Source organism: Ursus arctos, unplaced genomic scaffold (assembly GCF_023065955.2).
Source record: "Ursus arctos isolate Adak ecotype North America unplaced genomic scaffold, UrsArc2.0 scaffold_32, whole genome shotgun sequence".
Classification (NCBI taxonomy): domain Eukaryota; kingdom Metazoa; phylum Chordata; class Mammalia; order Carnivora; family Ursidae; genus Ursus; species Ursus arctos.
Genome location: NW_026623008.1, coordinates 10,714,114 through 10,732,603, shown reverse-complemented (window position 1 = coordinate 10,732,603; position 18,490 = coordinate 10,714,114). Strand labels below are relative to the sequence as shown.

The 18,490-nt window shown below is 49.0% G+C and overlaps 1 protein-coding gene across 1 annotated transcript in view; it reads right to left on the bottom strand.

Annotated features, from left to right (window-relative positions):
* Window positions 1-18,490, bottom strand: part of FHAD1 (forkhead associated phosphopeptide binding domain 1) — a 125,276-nt gene that overhangs the window by 60,640 nt on the left and 46,146 nt on the right. Inside the window, exons 5-10 of the mRNA XM_044391403.3 lie at window positions 18,170-18,279; window positions 14,733-14,951; window positions 10,953-11,076; window positions 7,264-7,394; window positions 4,795-4,884; window positions 3,647-3,751 (exon numbers count right to left, since the gene is read on the bottom strand). Of these exons, the coding sequence (XP_044247338.2) occupies window positions 3,647-3,751; window positions 4,795-4,884; window positions 7,264-7,394; window positions 10,953-11,076; window positions 14,733-14,951; window positions 18,170-18,279 (779 nt within the window). The remainder of the gene's footprint in view (window positions 1-3,646; window positions 3,752-4,794; window positions 4,885-7,263; window positions 7,395-10,952; window positions 11,077-14,732; window positions 14,952-18,169; window positions 18,280-18,490) is intronic.

Genomic DNA, 18,490 nt, shown 5'->3' with positions numbered 1-18,490 from the left:
CTCGCGGCTCAGGCTCCGATCCCCTCTGGGTCCCCAGGAAGCCCTGTGACCGCCAAACAGTGTCCTCATCTGTCAAATGGGGATGATGGTCCTAGCACGTCTCAGAGGGTTATTGTGGGGATTCAAAATGTTTAGAGTAGTGCCCGTATTTGAGGGCTCTATTCAGGCCTCAGGTCGTGTGATCTGTAAAAGCAGACAGGAATGTCCACCAGGAGGCGTCATTCTAATGCTGCTAGGAACTGGCCCACGGTGGGTACTTGGGAAATGTTATTATTAGGCTTATTATCATAACTATTTGCCATTGCCAGTTTTAGCACACTCACCAGTGGAAACCTCTCTAGGGGCTCGCTAAGCAATGTCTTTTAAGAATCGCAGATTGCAAAAGAAGGCTTTAAAGCTGGGGGGAAACTTGCCCATTTATTCCCCCTTGTTTGGGTAATAGGCGAGGTGAGCTTGCAGGTGCCCGATGCTGCTCCCTGCTGGCTGTTAGGGGACCCTGCAGCTGCACCATTCTTTTCCGAACAATAACCTTTTGGAAGCACCTGTTGAGCCCAGGGCTCTGGCACTATCGGGATATGAAGCAAATTCCCCTAAATGAATGCGAGGCTTTTGTGCTGAAACAACCTCAAGAGCTGTTTCTTAGGGGGTTGAAGGGGGGGAATCACAGAAGTAATAAAAGACCCAGAAGAGCCCTGTAGGGCTTTCTTCTGAGCAGTGTGGCCTAGTGGCAGGGCCTCTAAGTAGCCACGGTACCTCTCCGGGCCTTAGCTTCCTTTGAGCACATCCCCCCAAACACGTCTAAACGTGCTCTCACTTCTATTTCAGCAGACTTTCTCATACGCTGGGAAAGCCAAGTCAGCCCGGACTCTGCCCTTAGCTATGCTCCCCATCTAAGGAAAGGCCTCCCGTTCCCCACCCCAATCCTCAGGGTCTTCCTCCACTGCCACCCCACTCTATCTCTCACACCCAGTGATCTCCAAGCCTGTGACTTGACCCCTCTCACATCCAGTCCACATCTCCGTCCCTACCCTGGCGAGCCCTCCCACCGGGCACTGAGGACCTCTGGCCTGTGGTAAGTGGCCTCCTCCCTCTCGTTTACTTCCTTCCAGCACATTCTTCATGGTGCTGTGCGGGTTACCAGGCTGTGGGGCCGTTCAGTCTGACAGAACTTTCTGCAGCGACAGAAATGCCCCATGTCTGTGCACTTGAAGCAAAGCACTTGAAATGTGGCTGGTGTGTCTGAGGAACTCAATTTTGAATTTTACCTAATCTTGATTAATTTCAGGGTGAAGAGCTATGTGTGGCTAGTGGCTTCGCCTCCTACTGACAGTGTGGCCATGGGCTGGTTACCTTACTAGTGGCTAGGAGCCTTGATTCCCTCAGCTGTAAAATGGAGAGGATAAATGTTTGAGAGAGATTCAACGTTTGGCATAATGCCTAGTACATGGGAAATTACAGCTATTGTTTTCACCATTATTATTATTATTTTGATAGGATTTTATTTATTTGATCGAGAGAGAGAGAGAGAGAGAAAGAGCACAAGCAGGGGCGAGGGGCAGAGGCAGAAGGAAAGCAGACTCCCCACTGAGCAAGGAGCCCGATGCGGGACTTGATTCCAGGACCCTGGGATCATAACCTGAGCTGAAGGCAGACACTTAACCTGCTGAGCCACCCAGGCACCCTTCACCCTTATTATCGACCACAATGTAATCATACCGGTTCCCTGTTCAAAAGCCTACAGCAGCTCCCCGATGCCTGTGTGATACGTCACCCGAATGCCACACTAATGCAAACACCCAGCCAAGGATTCAACAGGCCCATGTGAAAGCCAAACGAGGTAAATAAAAATAAATCCACACCTAAATAAATCATAATAAAGCTGCTAAAAATCAAGAGAAAAGAAAATCTTAAAAGCGGCCAGGGAAAACAGATTACACAAAGGCACAAGAGTTAGGTTCTAAATGACTTCTAAGAGGAACAACAGGATCCGAGAGACACGGGAATGATGGACCTAATGCCACCTGTAACACGCTGAAGAATGTCATTGCCAGTGCAGAATTCGGTGCTCAGTCAAAACGTGTTTTGAATGAAGGTTAAATATTCATTTCCAAAGATGCATGTGCAAGTATCTGAGAGAATTTGCCATCGGCACAGTCATGCTGAAGGAAAACGCTAAAAGGCTTCTTCAGACAGAAGAACAATCCCAGATGGATGATCAGAGATGCAGAAAAGACAGCAAGAGAGGTAATGTGTGGACATGAATATTGACTAGAGAGAAATAGTGATAAGGTCTTCCGGGCTTTAAAATATAGGGACTAGTCTGTGGGACACCTGCGAGGTTCAGTCGGTTAAGCATCCAACTCTTGATCTTGACTCAGGTCTTGATCTCAAGGTCGTGAGTTCGGGTCCTGCACTGGGCTCCACGCTGGGCATGGAGCCTACTTAAAATAAAATAAAATAAAATAAAATAAAATAAAATAAAATAAAATAAAATAAAAAAGTTTAGAAAACGACAGCAGTGGCATACACATCCGAGGGGGTGAGTGAAGTCAGTGTTCTACGGTCATTGCCTTACCAAGGAGAAGGGAATAATTATCGGCTAATGTTGGATCTTGGTGAGTCAAGAATGTAGATTATAGCCCTTAGGCTGACCATCAAAAGAATGAAGAGTGAGAAACTCAATTACTATTGGATTTTGGTAAGTCAAGGCTGAATGTTATTGTCTTGCTATTACTAAAAGCGTAGTAAAAGAGGAAAGAATTTCCAAGCTAATAGAAAATTCTGTGAATTCTATGAAAATTCTAACCAAAAGAGAAACCAGTGTAGCTGCCAGTTCTATATATATATATATATATATATATATATTTTTTTTTTTTTTTAAGATTTTATTTATTTATTTGAGAGAGAGAGAGAGAGAAGCAGAGGCGAATGGAGAGGGACAAGCAGATTCTGAATTGAGAGCAGAGCCTGACATAGGGCTTGATCCCAGGACCCTGAGATCATGACCTGAGCCAGAACAAGAGTTGGACGCTGACTGAGCCACCCAGGTGCCCCACTGCCAGAGTTACATTAATGACAAAGTAGACTTTAATGGGAAAATACTACTAGAGATGAAGGAGGATGTTTTATGATGATCAAAGGGTTTTTTTCCCAATGAGAAGTGTTAAAATTCAAAATTTATAGGCACCTAGTAACACAGCCTCAAAATATACAAAGCAAAAGTTCACAATACTAAAAGTAACAATACACAAATGCACAATCATGAGATTTTAAAAAATATACCTCTTCAATGACTGATAGAACACGTAGCCAAAAACATCAATAAAAGCATTTAAGTTTGAACAACACCATTGGCAAATCTGATTTAATGGATCGATTCTCTTCTGGATAAATTTTGCCAATTAAGAGTTGAAGTCAGTCTAGACTAGTGGTTACACACAGGAGCACTGGAGTCAGACAGACCGTTCAGCTACTTTATCTGTGGGAACTTGGCTAACGTCTTTTACCTCTGTGAGTCTGTTTCTCAACCGTACAGTGGTCTTAATACCAGTAGTGACCACATGGAGTTGTTGTGAGATTACTGGAGATGATGCGTGCAGAGAGCCTGGCCCAGAGCCGTCACTGGGCCACACTGTCCCAGTCTTACCTTGCTCTTTTCTCGCAGCGTCTTAGAGATCATGTTCTGCTCAGTACAACTCTTCTTCAGCTCCTCCCTGAGCTTCTTCATTTCCTTCTCCATGTCTTGGATTTGCTGAAAGAGTTTCAACAACAGAAAGTCAACTTTCCTGACGGGAAGCAGGAGTTGCCTTCTGGGCTGAAAATTCTGAATCTCTGTAGCTCGTTTCATTGGGTTCATTAAGGCAGAAACCTAGTCTGGTATTAGCCTAATTGCTTCCCTTGAGGGAAAAATTCTGTGTCCATAGGGCAAAGTAGATGTTTTTTCAATTGCTGTATGGGAAATTGGGTAAAGGGAAATGATTAGTTTCTTTTGAAAATCAGCGTGGGCCCTGGATTAAATAGTACAAGATATCCATCAACTCATTAGATGCTCTTCTGGGGGGTATATTTTTGAGATCAACCTAAAAAAGGGCTGCTTAGATGAAACAATGGACACGGTTTGGAAGGACAGAACAATGAGATTTTTCTTTTTCCCCATTCTGAGGCAGAGAATAGCAATGTTCCTGGCACAGAGAACGGGGCATCTCCTCCTCGCGTCTAAGCCGCCGTACTGCCAACGGGTGGAAACTCACGCCCGCTGTTCAAGAGCAGTCGACTGGAGCCGGGAACGAACGTTCTCGTTTTAGTGCTCATATTTTCGTCGTTATTTATTTCCAAAGTCATCGTTTGTATAAGGCAACTGATACCTTTTCTTTTTGTTTTGTTTTTATGAATTGGTGTAACATTGGTATACTGCCACGAAAATGCTTCAGGAAGAATTTTGTGTTGGTAACCGTGCCCGTGCCTCTGATAAACTCTGACAGTGGAACACGACAGTTTGGGCACCACCGGTCCAGGGGCAGGGGCCGTGTGTCCCCTGCCCAGCCCCAGGGGGAACGCGCCCAAGGCCCAGAGAATGCTGGGAACGTGTGTTTTCTAATATTTTTAGCCATCTCTTCCTTGAGGCTAGAGGCAGCATTTCAAAGAGTTAGGAGACCAGGTTAACACGCAGTCATTAAAGCCTCACAGCTTGCGCTATCTGATGGGCCAAGGAACCCCTCCTCGACCCCCTCAAAACCCCGAAGGTCAAAGCCTAGCCCTTCTGGGGACACCTAGCAGTGAGGAGGCTCAACTCACGATTTTGCAGAGTTTTAACTCTTTCCCTTGGGCTTCCTTCTGTTCCTTCTGAGCATCTTCCTTCCTTAACTCTTCTTTCAGCATGGAGCACTGCAGAGAGAAAGGACAGCAAGTCCACGTGGGGTTGTCTGGGTCCCTAGTCCCTGTATGCGTCCCCAAGAGCATTTCTGGTTGTTTCACCCAATCACTTCCCCAAATTCCCAGAGGCGAGGCCATTTGTGTCTGAGGGCACCCGGGGCCCTGCAGCAGTTCTAGTCACCCCTCTCCTGAGTTCTGGGGGTAACATGTGTAAAGTCTTCCTCAAGGGGCGCCTGGGTGGCTCAGTTGGTTAAGCGTCTGCCTTCGGCTCAGGTCATGATCCCGGGGTCCTGGGATCGAGCCCTGCATCAGGTTCCCTGCTCAGCAGAGAATCTGTTTCTCCCTCTGCCTCTGCCTCTCCCCTGCTCGTGCTCTCTCTCTCTCTCTCTGTCAAATAAATAAATAAAATCTTAAAAAAAAAAAATTCTTCTTCAACAACCAGCAATCTACACCACAGGACAGACCCCGCTTTGTGGAGTCTGGATCCTTAGGGTGGAGGGATGGGTGTGTTTTCCTCTGTGACCAGCCAAGAGAGCTTGCAGGAATACAGGAATACAGTTCTTGCTAGTGAACTTGGATGGCTCTCAGTGCTTTCCACAACTTATATCTCAAAACACAACCGCCTAGCTGTGGCAATGTAAACGGAACAGCCTTTCGGGGGCGGGGGGGGGAGAGTTAGGCAGCACGCGTTAGGAACATAAAGATGTGCCTTCTTTCACCCAGGAATTCCCACGTTAGTATTGTCTCTTAAAGATGAAAAAAAAAAAAAAAGAAAGAAAGAAAGAAAAAAAAAAAGAAAAAGAAAATCAGCAAATCTGTTGGTTCAGGGATGTTCTTCCCAGTATTGCTAGGGAAAGGGAAAGGGAAAGGGAAAGGGGAAGGGGAAGGGGAAGGGGAAGGGGAAGGGGAAGGGGAAGGGGAAGGGAAGGGAAGGGAAGGGAAGGGAAGGGAAGGAAAGGAAGAGAAAGAAACAACCGTGTCCAACAATAGACCGCTTTATTACATTGTGTACGTCCAGAAAAATATTATGTAGCTTTTAGGACCGATGGTAAGAGCTTTTATTTATTAACATGGGAAAATAGTCAGTATTTAAAATTTAAAAAATTGTGTATATTATAAATTTTAAAATATTTATTTATTTATTATATATAGAAACAAGATTGGAAGACTATACATTAAAATATTAATGTGGATTTCTAGGTAGCATTTTCTTTCTGATCTCTCTAGTTTTGCTTCTCAGTATTATCTACTTCTAGTTTCCTAAAATTCACATGCATGACAAAGGGAATTAGGAAAAGAAAAGACAGGCATCCTGTCAAATGCTCCTCAGAGCCGCCCCCTGGGGGCAGGACGCCTATGGGCTAATGGATGGCACAGGCTAGCCAGGAGAAATACGTCATTCCAAGGTCAACGAGAAAGGGGAAATGGGGAGAGAGAATCCAAATGTACTTCGGGACGTAGAAGAGTCAAAATGGGGCTGTTTTTCCATATTTCTTATACTTAGCATCAGCTCTGCAACCCGCCCCCCTCCCCAACACACACGCACACACTCTCTCTCTCACACACACACACACACACACACACGCACGCACACACTCACGCACCCCACATAGAGCAGTGACCCCGCGCGGCTAGAAGTCCATCTGCCTGGGAGAAATGCACATACGGCCAGGCAGCTGACGAGGGGCGGAGCAGCACAACTGAAATCAGCCTCTCGCTTCTCAGAAAATCATTTTGTTATCCCCATTTCACACACGTGGAAACAGAGGCCAAATAAGTTATGAGAAAAGAAAGCTCTGGGATTGGATCCTGGTCTGTCCAACCCCAAAGCACATGCTCTGCCTTTTCTCAGTTCCGAACTCAGTATCGTACTAAGTACCCAAGGTTACTTCTTGTGCCTTTTCTTCAGAGCTTCGAGCTCTATTACCCCACCCCCAGACATCCCTGTGGACAGAGCTACCGGATCAGGCAGCCACCGGGAATCCCTGAGCTGTCGCCCGAGAGGACAGCTATTGGGTTTTACTCATTGAAACAGCGCACACATCCTGAGCAATCTGCCTCCACGGGATCAGGATTCTGAAGTCAGGATTGAAGGCGTCACTCGCAGAGTCAAAGTTACATTTAAAAAGCTCTCTACCTTGCAGGGAACCTGGCCCCGGCCTTTAGTCTCTCCAGCAGGGCCTTTGGTGCTTTGGGCTGCCCTGCGGCTGTCCTCCCTGTGGACACCAGCCCTTGGGCACCAGCCCTGGGACAGCAGCGTCATCTTGCAGTGGTGGGAGAGATGGGAGTGGTTTTTAAAACCGGGGCCCTAGGTATGTGACATGAGTCATGGGACTCTGCTCTGCTTTTCGGGGACAGCTACAAGGATGATGACGGTGACCCAGCACTCACTCTGGAGCTGAGGGCTTCAAGCTGGTGATCCTTTTCTTTGTTCTCACTTTTTAGTTGGTTCACCTCCTGTTTGAGTTGCTGAATTTCCTCCTCCCTGGTTAACACTTCTTTTTGCAATGATGACACCATCCCTGTAAAAAAAAAAAAAAGTATATATATATTTTCATTATATTATATTTTAAATATATATATAAAAACCAGGGGGCTGGTTTAAATATATATAATATATATATATTTGCTGGGGAACAAAGGCCCAGCAGAGGGAAGGACTGGGAATTTTTCACCAGAGGCCAAAAAATGTCTTGTGGCAGAAGGAGGGTGTGAGCAGGGTGGCTGGATTCACACTCACCTGAGTTTGGAACCCGTTTCTCCTACTGAGTGGTGTGGTGGTCTTGGACAAGTTATTTTCCCTATAAGTATCTTTCACTGTGTCTCCCGCATGGAGTTATTATAAGGGTTAAAGACATAAAGAACATAGGAGAGTGGCTGACCCATAGCGTTCGTTACAGGGTACCTATTATTTTTCGTGGTAGCCGGCTTCTAAAATGGCCCCAGTGGTCCCGGCCTCCAGGAATTCACACCCTGGCACAGCCTGCTCCCTCCATGAGCAGGGCTGACTCGTGTCACCAGTGTGATACTGTGGAAAAGATGGACTGTGGCTTCCTAGGTGGCTCATGAGAGACACTGCGGCTTTCCCTTTGCTCTCTGTTGGGTCACTCACTCAGGGGGGATGCCAACTGCCATGCCGTGAGGACACTCAAGCCGCCAGGGCAGAGGTCCACACTGTCGGGAATGGAGGCTTCCAGCTCACAGCCCTCATAGCCCTGCGGACGTGCGGACGAGCCCTCCTGGAAGCAGATCCTCCAGCTCCTGCTGGGGCTTTCGATGAGGTGACAGTTGCCCCAGGCAATGTGTGGACTGCCCATCATGGGAGACCCTGAGAACAAGTCACTCCCACATTCCTGAGCTCCAGAAGCTGGATGAGATGATGAACAGCGGTGGTTTTACCCAGAACTTCTGGGACAACCGGTTAGGTAGCAGGAGATGACTAAGGCATTACTGCATTGCATATCGAGGACACGTGGGAAGAAGGGTGCAGAAATGCTGTGCGATTGAATTATCTCACGTGGTTCTTTTCTTGGAAGAACATTATGCCCAATTTTATTGGTAGCTGTCAATCAAAAAAGTATGTGAAATGAAGGACCATGTGATCCAGAATTCCATTTAAAGAGCAAGCTCTGTCACAGGACGCGGCTAAGTTACTTTGACACAGGTTGATCCCTTTGGGACTGGCCTTCCAGCTTTGTGAGGCGGGACCGGAGACACCTTTAGTTGAGAGGTAATTGGGTCTCACGACCGAGCCAACACCTTTTTGACTCTCTACCAGATGCCCGTTCAGGAGGCTGGGAAAGTGAACCATTCGTGTCTGTGTGAGCTCTGAGATGGTTCCCTCTGCTCCTGTTGGGTTTTCTTTCCCCGCCCACATCCGCGTGCTGCTCAGCACTCAGCTGAAGACTGGTGGGGGACCCTCTAAAGATCACCGGGGTGCTCTCTCTCTGTGCGGCCTCTCGTCTCTGGCATGCTGCCCAGTGTCCTGGAGCTGTGTTGGCCTCTCCAATGCCATCCCCTCAATGTGGGGGGCCCACGGGGCTCTGCCTGGGGTCTCCTTCCCGTGCTGTGGTCTGGAACCCCTCTGCGGGCGGTAAGCTGGGGCAATCACAGGGCTCATCTGGTTTGTTTCCTTTCTCCCCCAATCACAATCCTGTGAAAATCACTGTTGCAGATATATTTTTTCTTTTTTTGGTTGTTTCAGGAAGGAGAGCAAATCCAGTCCCTGTCATTCCATCTGCCCTGTACGTTTTTCCCCGCCTCTCTCATTGCGGAAGCAGGCGTTGTGATGGCCTCCGTCAGCCTGGTCCCTGAGTGGCTGCGATGAGCCAAGCCCCTGCAAACCCATGATGGACACCAGGTGGAGGCAAGACGTGAGCCCGTCTGCTGTAAGCACCGAGCCTCAGGGCCCATTACTGCAGCGAACCCAGCCCTGTGCTTCTCGAGCTTGAATGTGCAAACGAAACCCTGGGGATCTGATGCAAGTTCAGGCGATCTGGGCTGGGCCTGAAACTCTGTGGTTCTCATGAGGACCCACGGAAGGCTAATGCTACTGGTCTGGGGACCACACCCGGAGTGGGTCCAGCCCACCCCAAGTGTTATGCTAACCCAGGTCTGTCCAATCCCTGAGTGGAGAAGGTGGTATCTGAGACAGGCCTGAAGCACGGATGAGATCGGACAGGCAGGTGTGGGCGAGGAAGGGCCCAGGGTGTTAAGTTCTGGGTGCCCTGAGCTGCCCCCAGCCCGCAGGAAGGGCTCAGCAAATATCTGAGGACATTGCCAATTAGGAAGAGCATGAACAGGCCTGGCAGGTGGTGGGGCTAGGGGTGGGAAGTTGCAGAGTGAGGCAGAGGAAACGCCAGTGGTCAGGCTGTCCTGGTGCACGGCACCCAGATTCATAAACAGATGGGGGTTCACCTGTGGCTCAGCGCTATGCTCAGCTCTCGCAGCTATGGACGCGTTTCCTGCTGTGTCACTGGTACTCGGAGAGCAATATGCCCCAAGACACTCACCGCCTGCTCCCCTTACCTGCTTCACTCCCTCTCCTCTTTCTCTGTTACTGGCCCCATCCTTCTCAGGCATGTAAGTTCTCCCTAAAAACCCCAGTGGCTCCCCATCACCCTCAGAATAAAACCCAAACTCCTCCCTGTGACCTACCCTCTGCTTCCCTCTCTGACCCTGCCCGCCCCCCACTCCCGTGTTCACCCCACTCCAGCCACACACGCCTTCAGCTCCTCCCATGTGGCCAGTGAGTCCCAGCCTCAGGCCCTTTGCACTCGTGATCACTCTTCCTGGAACACTGTTCCCTGTGGCTTCCTGACTGCTCTTCCCTTCACCTCTTCAGAGACCTGTCCTTGCCCGCCCACTAAGCTGTTCTTCCTTCACTTTCGTCCCTGAAGCGCTTCGCTCCCACATGGCCCAGTTTTCTCTGAAACGGGCTTGTTTATTTACCTGTTTGCTTCTGGTGTCTGTCACCCACTTGCACACGTGAGCCCTAGGAGTACAGGGACACTGTGCTCAAGGCTTTCTCTCCCCAGCACCTAGAGCAGGGCCTGACACCTAGCAGGTGCTCCATAAACACGTGGACTGAATGAAGGGACCCAGGGTAAGAAACAGCTGGTCCCTGGACGGTGTGTTGGCCCCACCCCAAGGCCTGAAGTGCGCACCACCCCTACTGGCCAGCTAGGAAATGTTTTCACCCGGGCCCAAGTGCACCAGGGCCCTAACGCGGTGACCCCCCTCCGTCCACATTCTCGCTTGCACTGAAGGCAAGCTTGCTTCTGGAACTGCCCAAGCCACATGGTGCCCTGTGTTGGCCCTGGTGAGCCTGGCACTTGCTGGACATCGCTAAGTGCTAACCTTCACTCAAATAGTTATCAGGCCCTGCCCTAGGAACCGGATGGCAAACACGCTCTCTTGAGGGCAGACTCCAACTCACAGACACAGGCCGCTCAGAAGATCTTCGAGGCTGCACCCCAGATCAGTGAGCAGCAGTGTGGTGGTGGATTGGTCATGTCTGCTGTGGCCCGGGAAGGAGGGGGAGGGTGGTGGCTCTCAGGCCCATGTCAGAGAGAGCTCACCTGAGGTGACGGCATTGTCCCTCCTCAAGTTCTCACCCTCGTTCTTCAGGGATGTGATTTCTGAGTTCCTCTCAGACAGGGTCTGGCACAGCACCTGGCTGTAGCCTTTCTGCAGGGCACTGATCTGTGGGAGGAGGCAGCACACAGTCAGAGGGCGCTGGCCCAGGTGTACAGGTCTCCACGGTCGGACAACAGATTGGACTGATCTTTGGTGGGGTGTTGGGGAAACCGAGCTTTTTAGTTTTAACTAGTAGAAGGGACAGGAGAGGGCCTGTTCCTTCAGTGACCACCACGTCATACGTAATCAAAACCTTATCTTTGTGCCCACAAAGGGGCTCAGGTGCAGCTGCCTGGGGACAGCTGATCCCTAATGTGCCTTCCTACCACCTTTGGACTCTTGGCCAGAAAGAGACCAGCTGCTGCTTCCGGATCATCCAGCACCGACGGGACGCGGAGCAAAGCTCATGAGAGGGAAGCAGGTTATAAAATTAACTTCCTGGAATGAGGACAGCAGTGGCTTATATGTCATAGAACACTCCAGAGCTCACAAAGCCCTTTCCCAGATGCTACTTCCAGAGCCCCTCACAGCCTCGCAGGATGCCGAGGTTCCTATTTATGCTCCCATGTCGCAAGCGAGCAAACTGGGTCTCAGGGCAGTAAGGATCACACGACTGGCAGGGGTGGAGTTACGATTCAGCCTCCAGGCGCCCAGTTCCAGCTTCTTCCACCCTGCCAGGGCCGGGGGGGGGGGGGGGGGGGGAGGGGGGCTCTAGGCACAGGGGTATGGGCCATAGGCTGTAAAGCACAGGGTGGACTTGGGAGCCTGACTGTGGCCTTCAGATGCCGTTGCTGCCACTTACAGGCTGATGAACACAGGGAGGACACTGGATTCTGTCTCACTGTTTCATTCTGTAAGTGGGGTGACGGCTGTCCCAATGGCATAGTATGGTAAGAAGTATTTTAATAAGTTCGTGTATGTACAAGAGCTCCGATTGTGTCTGGCACAGGGCATACAGGTGGGAGCTGCGACTGTCCTCTGACCTCACTCCTCAGGTGTGTGTTAGCGGCAGCTCCTGCAGTCAACCCTCATCCTGCTGGACGCGGGCGGGTGGGGCGTGCGCCCAGGTAATGCGGGTGAGGGCGCGGAGGCCTTTGCCGGCAGATGGCGCTCACGGTCCTTGTTCTTGGTTTCTGTCCCTGAAAACCTTGTCATTTGTACTCTGGGAGAATTAACAGAAGGATCAAAGTTCCACAAGTTCCCTGGCTCATTCCATGCACCTTCATTGTTCAGATTCTATGACAGCTGGGACAGGTACACTTACTTTTCCCCTGGGATATCTGAGACATTGGGAAGGGGGCACCTGCTAGAAGGTGGTGGGACACAGAGGACTGTCCCCCATTCTCCCCAAGGCTATACATTTTCATGTTTGTGGTTTCAGGTGAAACTGTGAGTGAAAACGTTTCTTTCACCTCTTACTGTTCTTGTGGGGGACATGCAACTTTCCCATAAAAGGTACTTGGGATACTTTTAAAGAGTGTTTCTAGCTCTTCTCAGCTTCGTGCTTTTGTAAAGGCACGGTGCAAAGAGACCGCTTCCAGAAGGGATGGGAAGACATAGGTCCACCTGCCCAAAGACGCCATTGTTTCTGCTTCTGACAGACAGAATATCATTCAATCTAGGCAACAGGGTTTTAGGATTTCAGGTTACGAGGAAACTCCAAACAGTCTTCAAGCCTCTTTGTTTCCTTCCCTACCCAAATAAGCATCCATATTGTCTCTAATGGGTGTGCATCCCAAGAAGCTGGATGTCTGCTATCCTGTGTAATTACATGGGCGCCGAATCCTCAGAAAGCTGATAGTGTTAGGAGGACGGATTCACGAAAATAATTTGGCTGCTAATTAGCACAGGCGTTCAAGAGCACGCAGAGGCAAGCCCGTTCCAGGGACACTGTAGCAGATGGAAGACCTCTGAGAGCCCGCCATGATGCACACACTTTCAGGGGGACCTGAAGACTATAAAGTAATCAGAACAATAAATCAACCTGCCATGCGGCTCATACTTCTGGCTGAACGTTCTGCAGGCGGTGGAATATTTAAGAAACTACAATGTGAGTGGAGAGAACTTGATTTGGGTTCAGACCGACTGCAGCCTCCAGTGTGGATATGCCTTGTTACAAAATATTCTCTTCCAGTTACAAGTGAAGATCGGGGCAGGGGGGAGGCGACAGTACGGTGAAGCGGTGTAATTATTTCTAGATACTTTCTTTGTGAACATTTTCCCCCCAGATATCACTAGCCACTTTCAACAAGACTCAAATTGTGACCTACAGACGCTTAAAGATATGTGAGGATTACACGTTATATGTCAAATATATTTGACTAAAAATGATTATGTGGGAATTATTCACCCTTGTCTGCATACCTGGACAAGACACACCCTGGAATTCAGGAAAGCTCTGAGATGGGAGATGGGAGAATAAACGAAAGAGCTATTACTCTGTCCAACAGCAAAACTGGGTTCAGATCAAGAACAAGGAGCTCGTCAAGGAGTCAGCTTCCTGTCCAGGTAGCTGTCAAGTCGTAATTCCTGTAGGATTGTTTTTCCCAAAACACATCTGACGAAGCATCATTTGTTCCTTTGAATATGAGAGTATATATTTGTTTACTTATTAATTCTGTCTCCCTCATTGGAACATAACCGAGGGAAGGCAAAGACCATCCCTGCCTCGTTCTCTGCTGAATTCCCAGAGCCCAGGAGAGGGCATGGCACAAGATGGGCCCCCAACAAATCTTACTTGAATGAATGAATGGATGAACAAATGAACAGACACGGTCTTATCCGCATTCTACAAGGTAGCTGGGCCCACTGTTTGCTCTCACAGAGCTTACAGTCTCCTAGTACAATCTTCTAGGTTCACCACGCACAACCTAAGTCCTTTCCTGGGCGCCATTTCTTGGATCGAGGCCACGTGCCTTGAACTGGTTAGAGGAGGGGAAAGGCGGCGAACAGGGAAGCAGAGAACAGAGGCCCCAAGCGTGAGCACAGGTTTAGGCAACATTATGCACTGAGGCCACAATTCATAGTGGCCAATTTGTTGTTGTTGCTTCTTAAAATCAACTTTGTTGACATACAATTTATGTACAAGATCAACAGCCAATTTCAAAGTAGTTGAAGAAATTTGTTTGGCTCTAGCTAGTCTCAAGGATAATGTAGAAATTCTGCGTGGAGAATTTCTGTTTGATGGACTTGCCTACAAGGGAGCCATCAACTGCCTTCGGGGTTGGGTTTGGAAGACAAGGGATTCCTTCTCCCGCTCTCCAGCTGACTGCCCGCAGCTCTTTCTGGCTGGGGCTGGGGTGGTGTGAGAGACAGTCACTGAAGTGATGGAATTGGAGAGACAGGAGGCAGGGTGAAAGCATAGGGTCTGCAAGGAGACAGACCTGTGTTCAACTTGTACTGCCCCCTCTAACTTGCTGTGCGAACAGAACAAGTTCCCGGGCGTCTCCGAGCCTGCCTCAGTCTCCTCTTCTGTAGAATGGTACATGTCAGAGGGCCGTGCGGTTTAAGTGAGCCAATGCATCCACAGCACCTGCCCAAAGTGCCTGCCACGCCCCCGATTCCTGGCATGGGTGCCCATACCCACCGTGCACTGCGCCGACCGCCCCTCTTCTATCTATCTGGGTGGCTCCCCTCCGTGCTCCCCTGGTTCCACCCGAGAGCCATCGCCCCTGTGTCGTGACTCTAAGGCCTCCACCAGCTTGCTTCCGAGTCCTACCTACCTGGTTTTTCAAGCTCTGGATCTCTCTCCGTTTGGCATCGATGTCTTCATCCAGAACCTGGAACTTACTCTGTCTGGACGAGGTGGACTCCGACAGCCTCTGACTCAGGCTGGCCACTTCGTTCTGCAAGTTCGCTATCACGGCGTCTTTGTATTTAGATTCAAGTTCAAAATCCGAGAGACGGCTGATTTCTTTCCCCAGCAGCAGAATGATTTCATCCTGGGTGGAGGCCAGATGGGGAGTGTACCAGGTGTGGGTCTGGGGCGCAAGGCTGAGCCCACTTTTAAAAATGTAGGGAAAACGAGGTGTAATTCTTTTGGGAGGGTGAGGACAGGTGGGGAGGGGAAAAAGCAGACTTTCAAGGTTATCTCCACCGCTTGGAAAACCTCGCAGAGCCAAGAGTTTGTTGAAAATGATATACTTGTATATAGACTCTGTAATAGAGGTTTACAGCTCACGGGCACTGAAAATTTCCTTTCCTGTAAAATTATACTTTCACGTTGAGAACCACCACCCCACATGGGAACTTTTGTTGCTAAGGAGTTTATTTATAATATTTTTGTTTAGAATATTCAGCCTAGCACAGTGGGGACCCAAGAAAGGTAGTTAGGAAAACGACATTCTATTTGACCACATCCTGCGTATAATGAGGACTATTTTTTAACTTAAAAAATTTAATACATTCTGAAATATTTCTTTTCCCTTTCCTCCCTTCTAGTACTTTCTGCCTCCTTGCGTGATTCACATAAAAATTTACTCCAGGTAACTGAGTCTGTAAAATAAATGAGACAGGAATGGTGATTTATTGGTGTGGGCTCGTGTCAACTTTGGGTTGAAAAAAAAATCGCTGGCCGACTTTACCCACAGGTATAATTAACCGAGTTTCCATCTCTCCAAAAGAAAGAGCTCTGCAGCCAAAGAATTTGTTAAGCTTCTCCCCAAAAAGAAAAGAAATCCCCCAAACTTCTCACCAGAAATCATCAATAAAATGCCAAAAAACCAGAAACACAAGTCCCCAGATGTATCTGCAAATGTAGCTACAGAATTTCTGCTTTTAAAGTAGTCCCTGCTCTTCCAGCAGTTTCCCACTGGTTGGAAGGAGGTAGAGTAATTTGTAGGCCAACTCATTTCCTGGGGAGCTGCCCAATGAGCCTCCCGACCTTCCAGCTGCCCGACCCAAGGATGGGCAGGGTTTCTGCCACGAGGAAGCTTCTCTGGCATTGCCAATTGCTGCCAAGGGTCTTTCTTTGAATCCCTGCAAATGCTTGTGGGGAAGTTTCCAGGGAGAGCATCAAACAGATTCCATACTCCTGGGCAGCCGTGCCTGTTTCACCCAATTATGGTCGGCCAGGTGCTGATTAACGATTTATGCAATAAACATGTATCAAGCTGCTCCTACCTGCCAGGCCCTGTGCTGGGCTCTTGAGTATAAAGAAGCCTGTAAGGTGTGGGGTACAGATGCCTCTTCTGTGAGGACCCCAACCTCTTCCTTGAGAGAGTACGCCCCCTTCCGCGTGGTCTTGGTAGGACTGTCAATCATGTGCCCTGCTCCTTCCTGTCCCGCCCCTTGTGCATGTGACCCAAGCTGGTCAATCAGGGTTTTCTCGGCGATCTCGCGCAGCCATCACAGAGGGAAAGGATCATGCCTCCTTTTGGATCACAGACTTTAAATTTATGGGCTTGTGTGCCTGAGTTTGTCTTTTCCAACACATGAAGCCGGTGTGGCTACAGAAAGCCAAACTCCGAGGGAAACAGAGGGAAGAGATCCGTAGTAGGGGATGTTCTGATATTCTTGCTTAAGCTCCTGTAGCTAGCCATGCCTGAAGCTAGTGGGCTTTTTAAACTTTCAAGATGAGCCAATACATGCTTTTTTTTTTTCCCCTTAAGCTAATTTGTTTATTGGTACCTGCATTTGAAGGAGTCCTGGAAAGTCAGGGCATAAATGGCTTATAAATAGAAAAAAAAATTATAAGTACAGTTGCATTCTATTTCCAGTTAAACACTGGGGTGGATTGAAAAATGACCACAAATGCTTTGCAGCTTCTGCCATCAAGCAGTAGAATTGACTTCCCCATTCCCTAAGTTCCGCGTCCTGTGTCTTGCGTTGACCAATAGAATGTGGTACAGTGATGTGCGGCACTCTCCAGGCAAGTTCTTAAAAGGCCATATGGCTTCTGTTCTGGCTCCCCGGGAAGCCTGGGGCCACCGTGCTGTGAAGCAGCCCCCGATGATAAACTATGTGCAGAGAGAGGCCCATCACTCCAGGCATGCTGGCTGAGGTCCCAGACCTGGGAATGAGGCCATCCGAGACCACTGGCTGACTACAGTTGCATAAGTGAAGCCAGTGGACACCAGCAGAAGAACATTCTAGGACAACCTGTAGATTCTGGGAAGTAATAAATGGCTGGGTTTTTTTGTTTGTTTGTTTTTTTGTTTGTTTGTTTGTTTTTGAGTAGGCTTCATACCCCACATGGGGCTTGAACTCATGACTCTGAGCTCAAGAGTTACATCTCTACTGACTGAGCCAGCCAGGCGCCCAATAAAGTGTCGTTCTAAGCCACTATGCCTTGGGGTGGCTTGTGCACGGCAAGAGAGAACTGGTAACAGCGCTGGGTCTGGCTTCTTGCCCTCTGCAATACTTCTCCAAGGTCTGGTCCTGGGACACCTGTCACCTGAAGCCACAGACCCCCATGCCTGGCCTGGACCCCGAGTGGTTCTGCTCCTCACAAACTCGGAGATTGCCGCTGGCTCAGGCCCTGGTCTTTCAGGAAAGTAAGATATCGCAGGACCGCTTCTTTTAGGATAATTTCAGGTTGTGTCTATGTAGGGAGAAATCAACCTGGACTCTTCCCAGCATGGCTTGAACTCACCTGCTCTGGCTTCCATTCCCATTTCATCTTGAACCTCTCTGGTTCTTTAACAAACCTCTGTCTTCACTCAGTCCTTGACTTCATCGCTCACTTCTTCCTGCCAGGAAACGTGTTTTTTCCCCACCACTCATGGCTGACCACGCAGTTACTGGGTGGGAGTCAGGAGTACCGGCTTGGCAAGTTAACCAGCCCTAGCTTTGAATCCCAGCTCTGCCCCTCACACTGTGCAAACTTGGGCCAGTTACTGAACCTCTCTGAGCTTCAGCTCCCTCATCTGTAAAGTGAGGGTGATAAAGTTTATTTTGAAGACGGTGAAGATTAATGAGTTAAATGAATGTCAAGGGCACAGGACACAGTCCAGCACACAGGGGGTGCTCAATACTTTGTGCTTGTAGAGGTTATTTGCGATAAAATGGGCAGTTACCATTTTGGTTGAATGCCCCAGGAGTAAAAGGTAGTTTCTTGGAAGTAGTAAAAAAGGCACTTCTAGAGCACAGAGAACAAGAGGCAATCCCTCCACAGTCCCTCCTGCTGCTATAGCTTTGTCCTTCCCCTGAGACCCCTCACCTTATCCTGGTGGGCTGGGTCCTGGTCCACGTAAATGTCCCTGGAAGGTCCTGCCCCGGAAATTCCTTCGACCACTGACTGTTCCGACAGTTCCACAGCATTGGTCCACACTAACACACAAGATCAACAGAGAGCACACAGGACATTGTGAGTGTCCCTGAGGTCTAGAAGGATCTTTTTAGACCATCTTCATAATTATTTTCCTGCTGTTATTAAAAATGGCAAAGCGGTGTCTACGTTCATTGCAAAACGATGAAGAAGGCATTTCAGAAGTATCAGAAAGGGAAGGACCTGCCTTCTCCCTCTTCTCCAGAGTTAGCT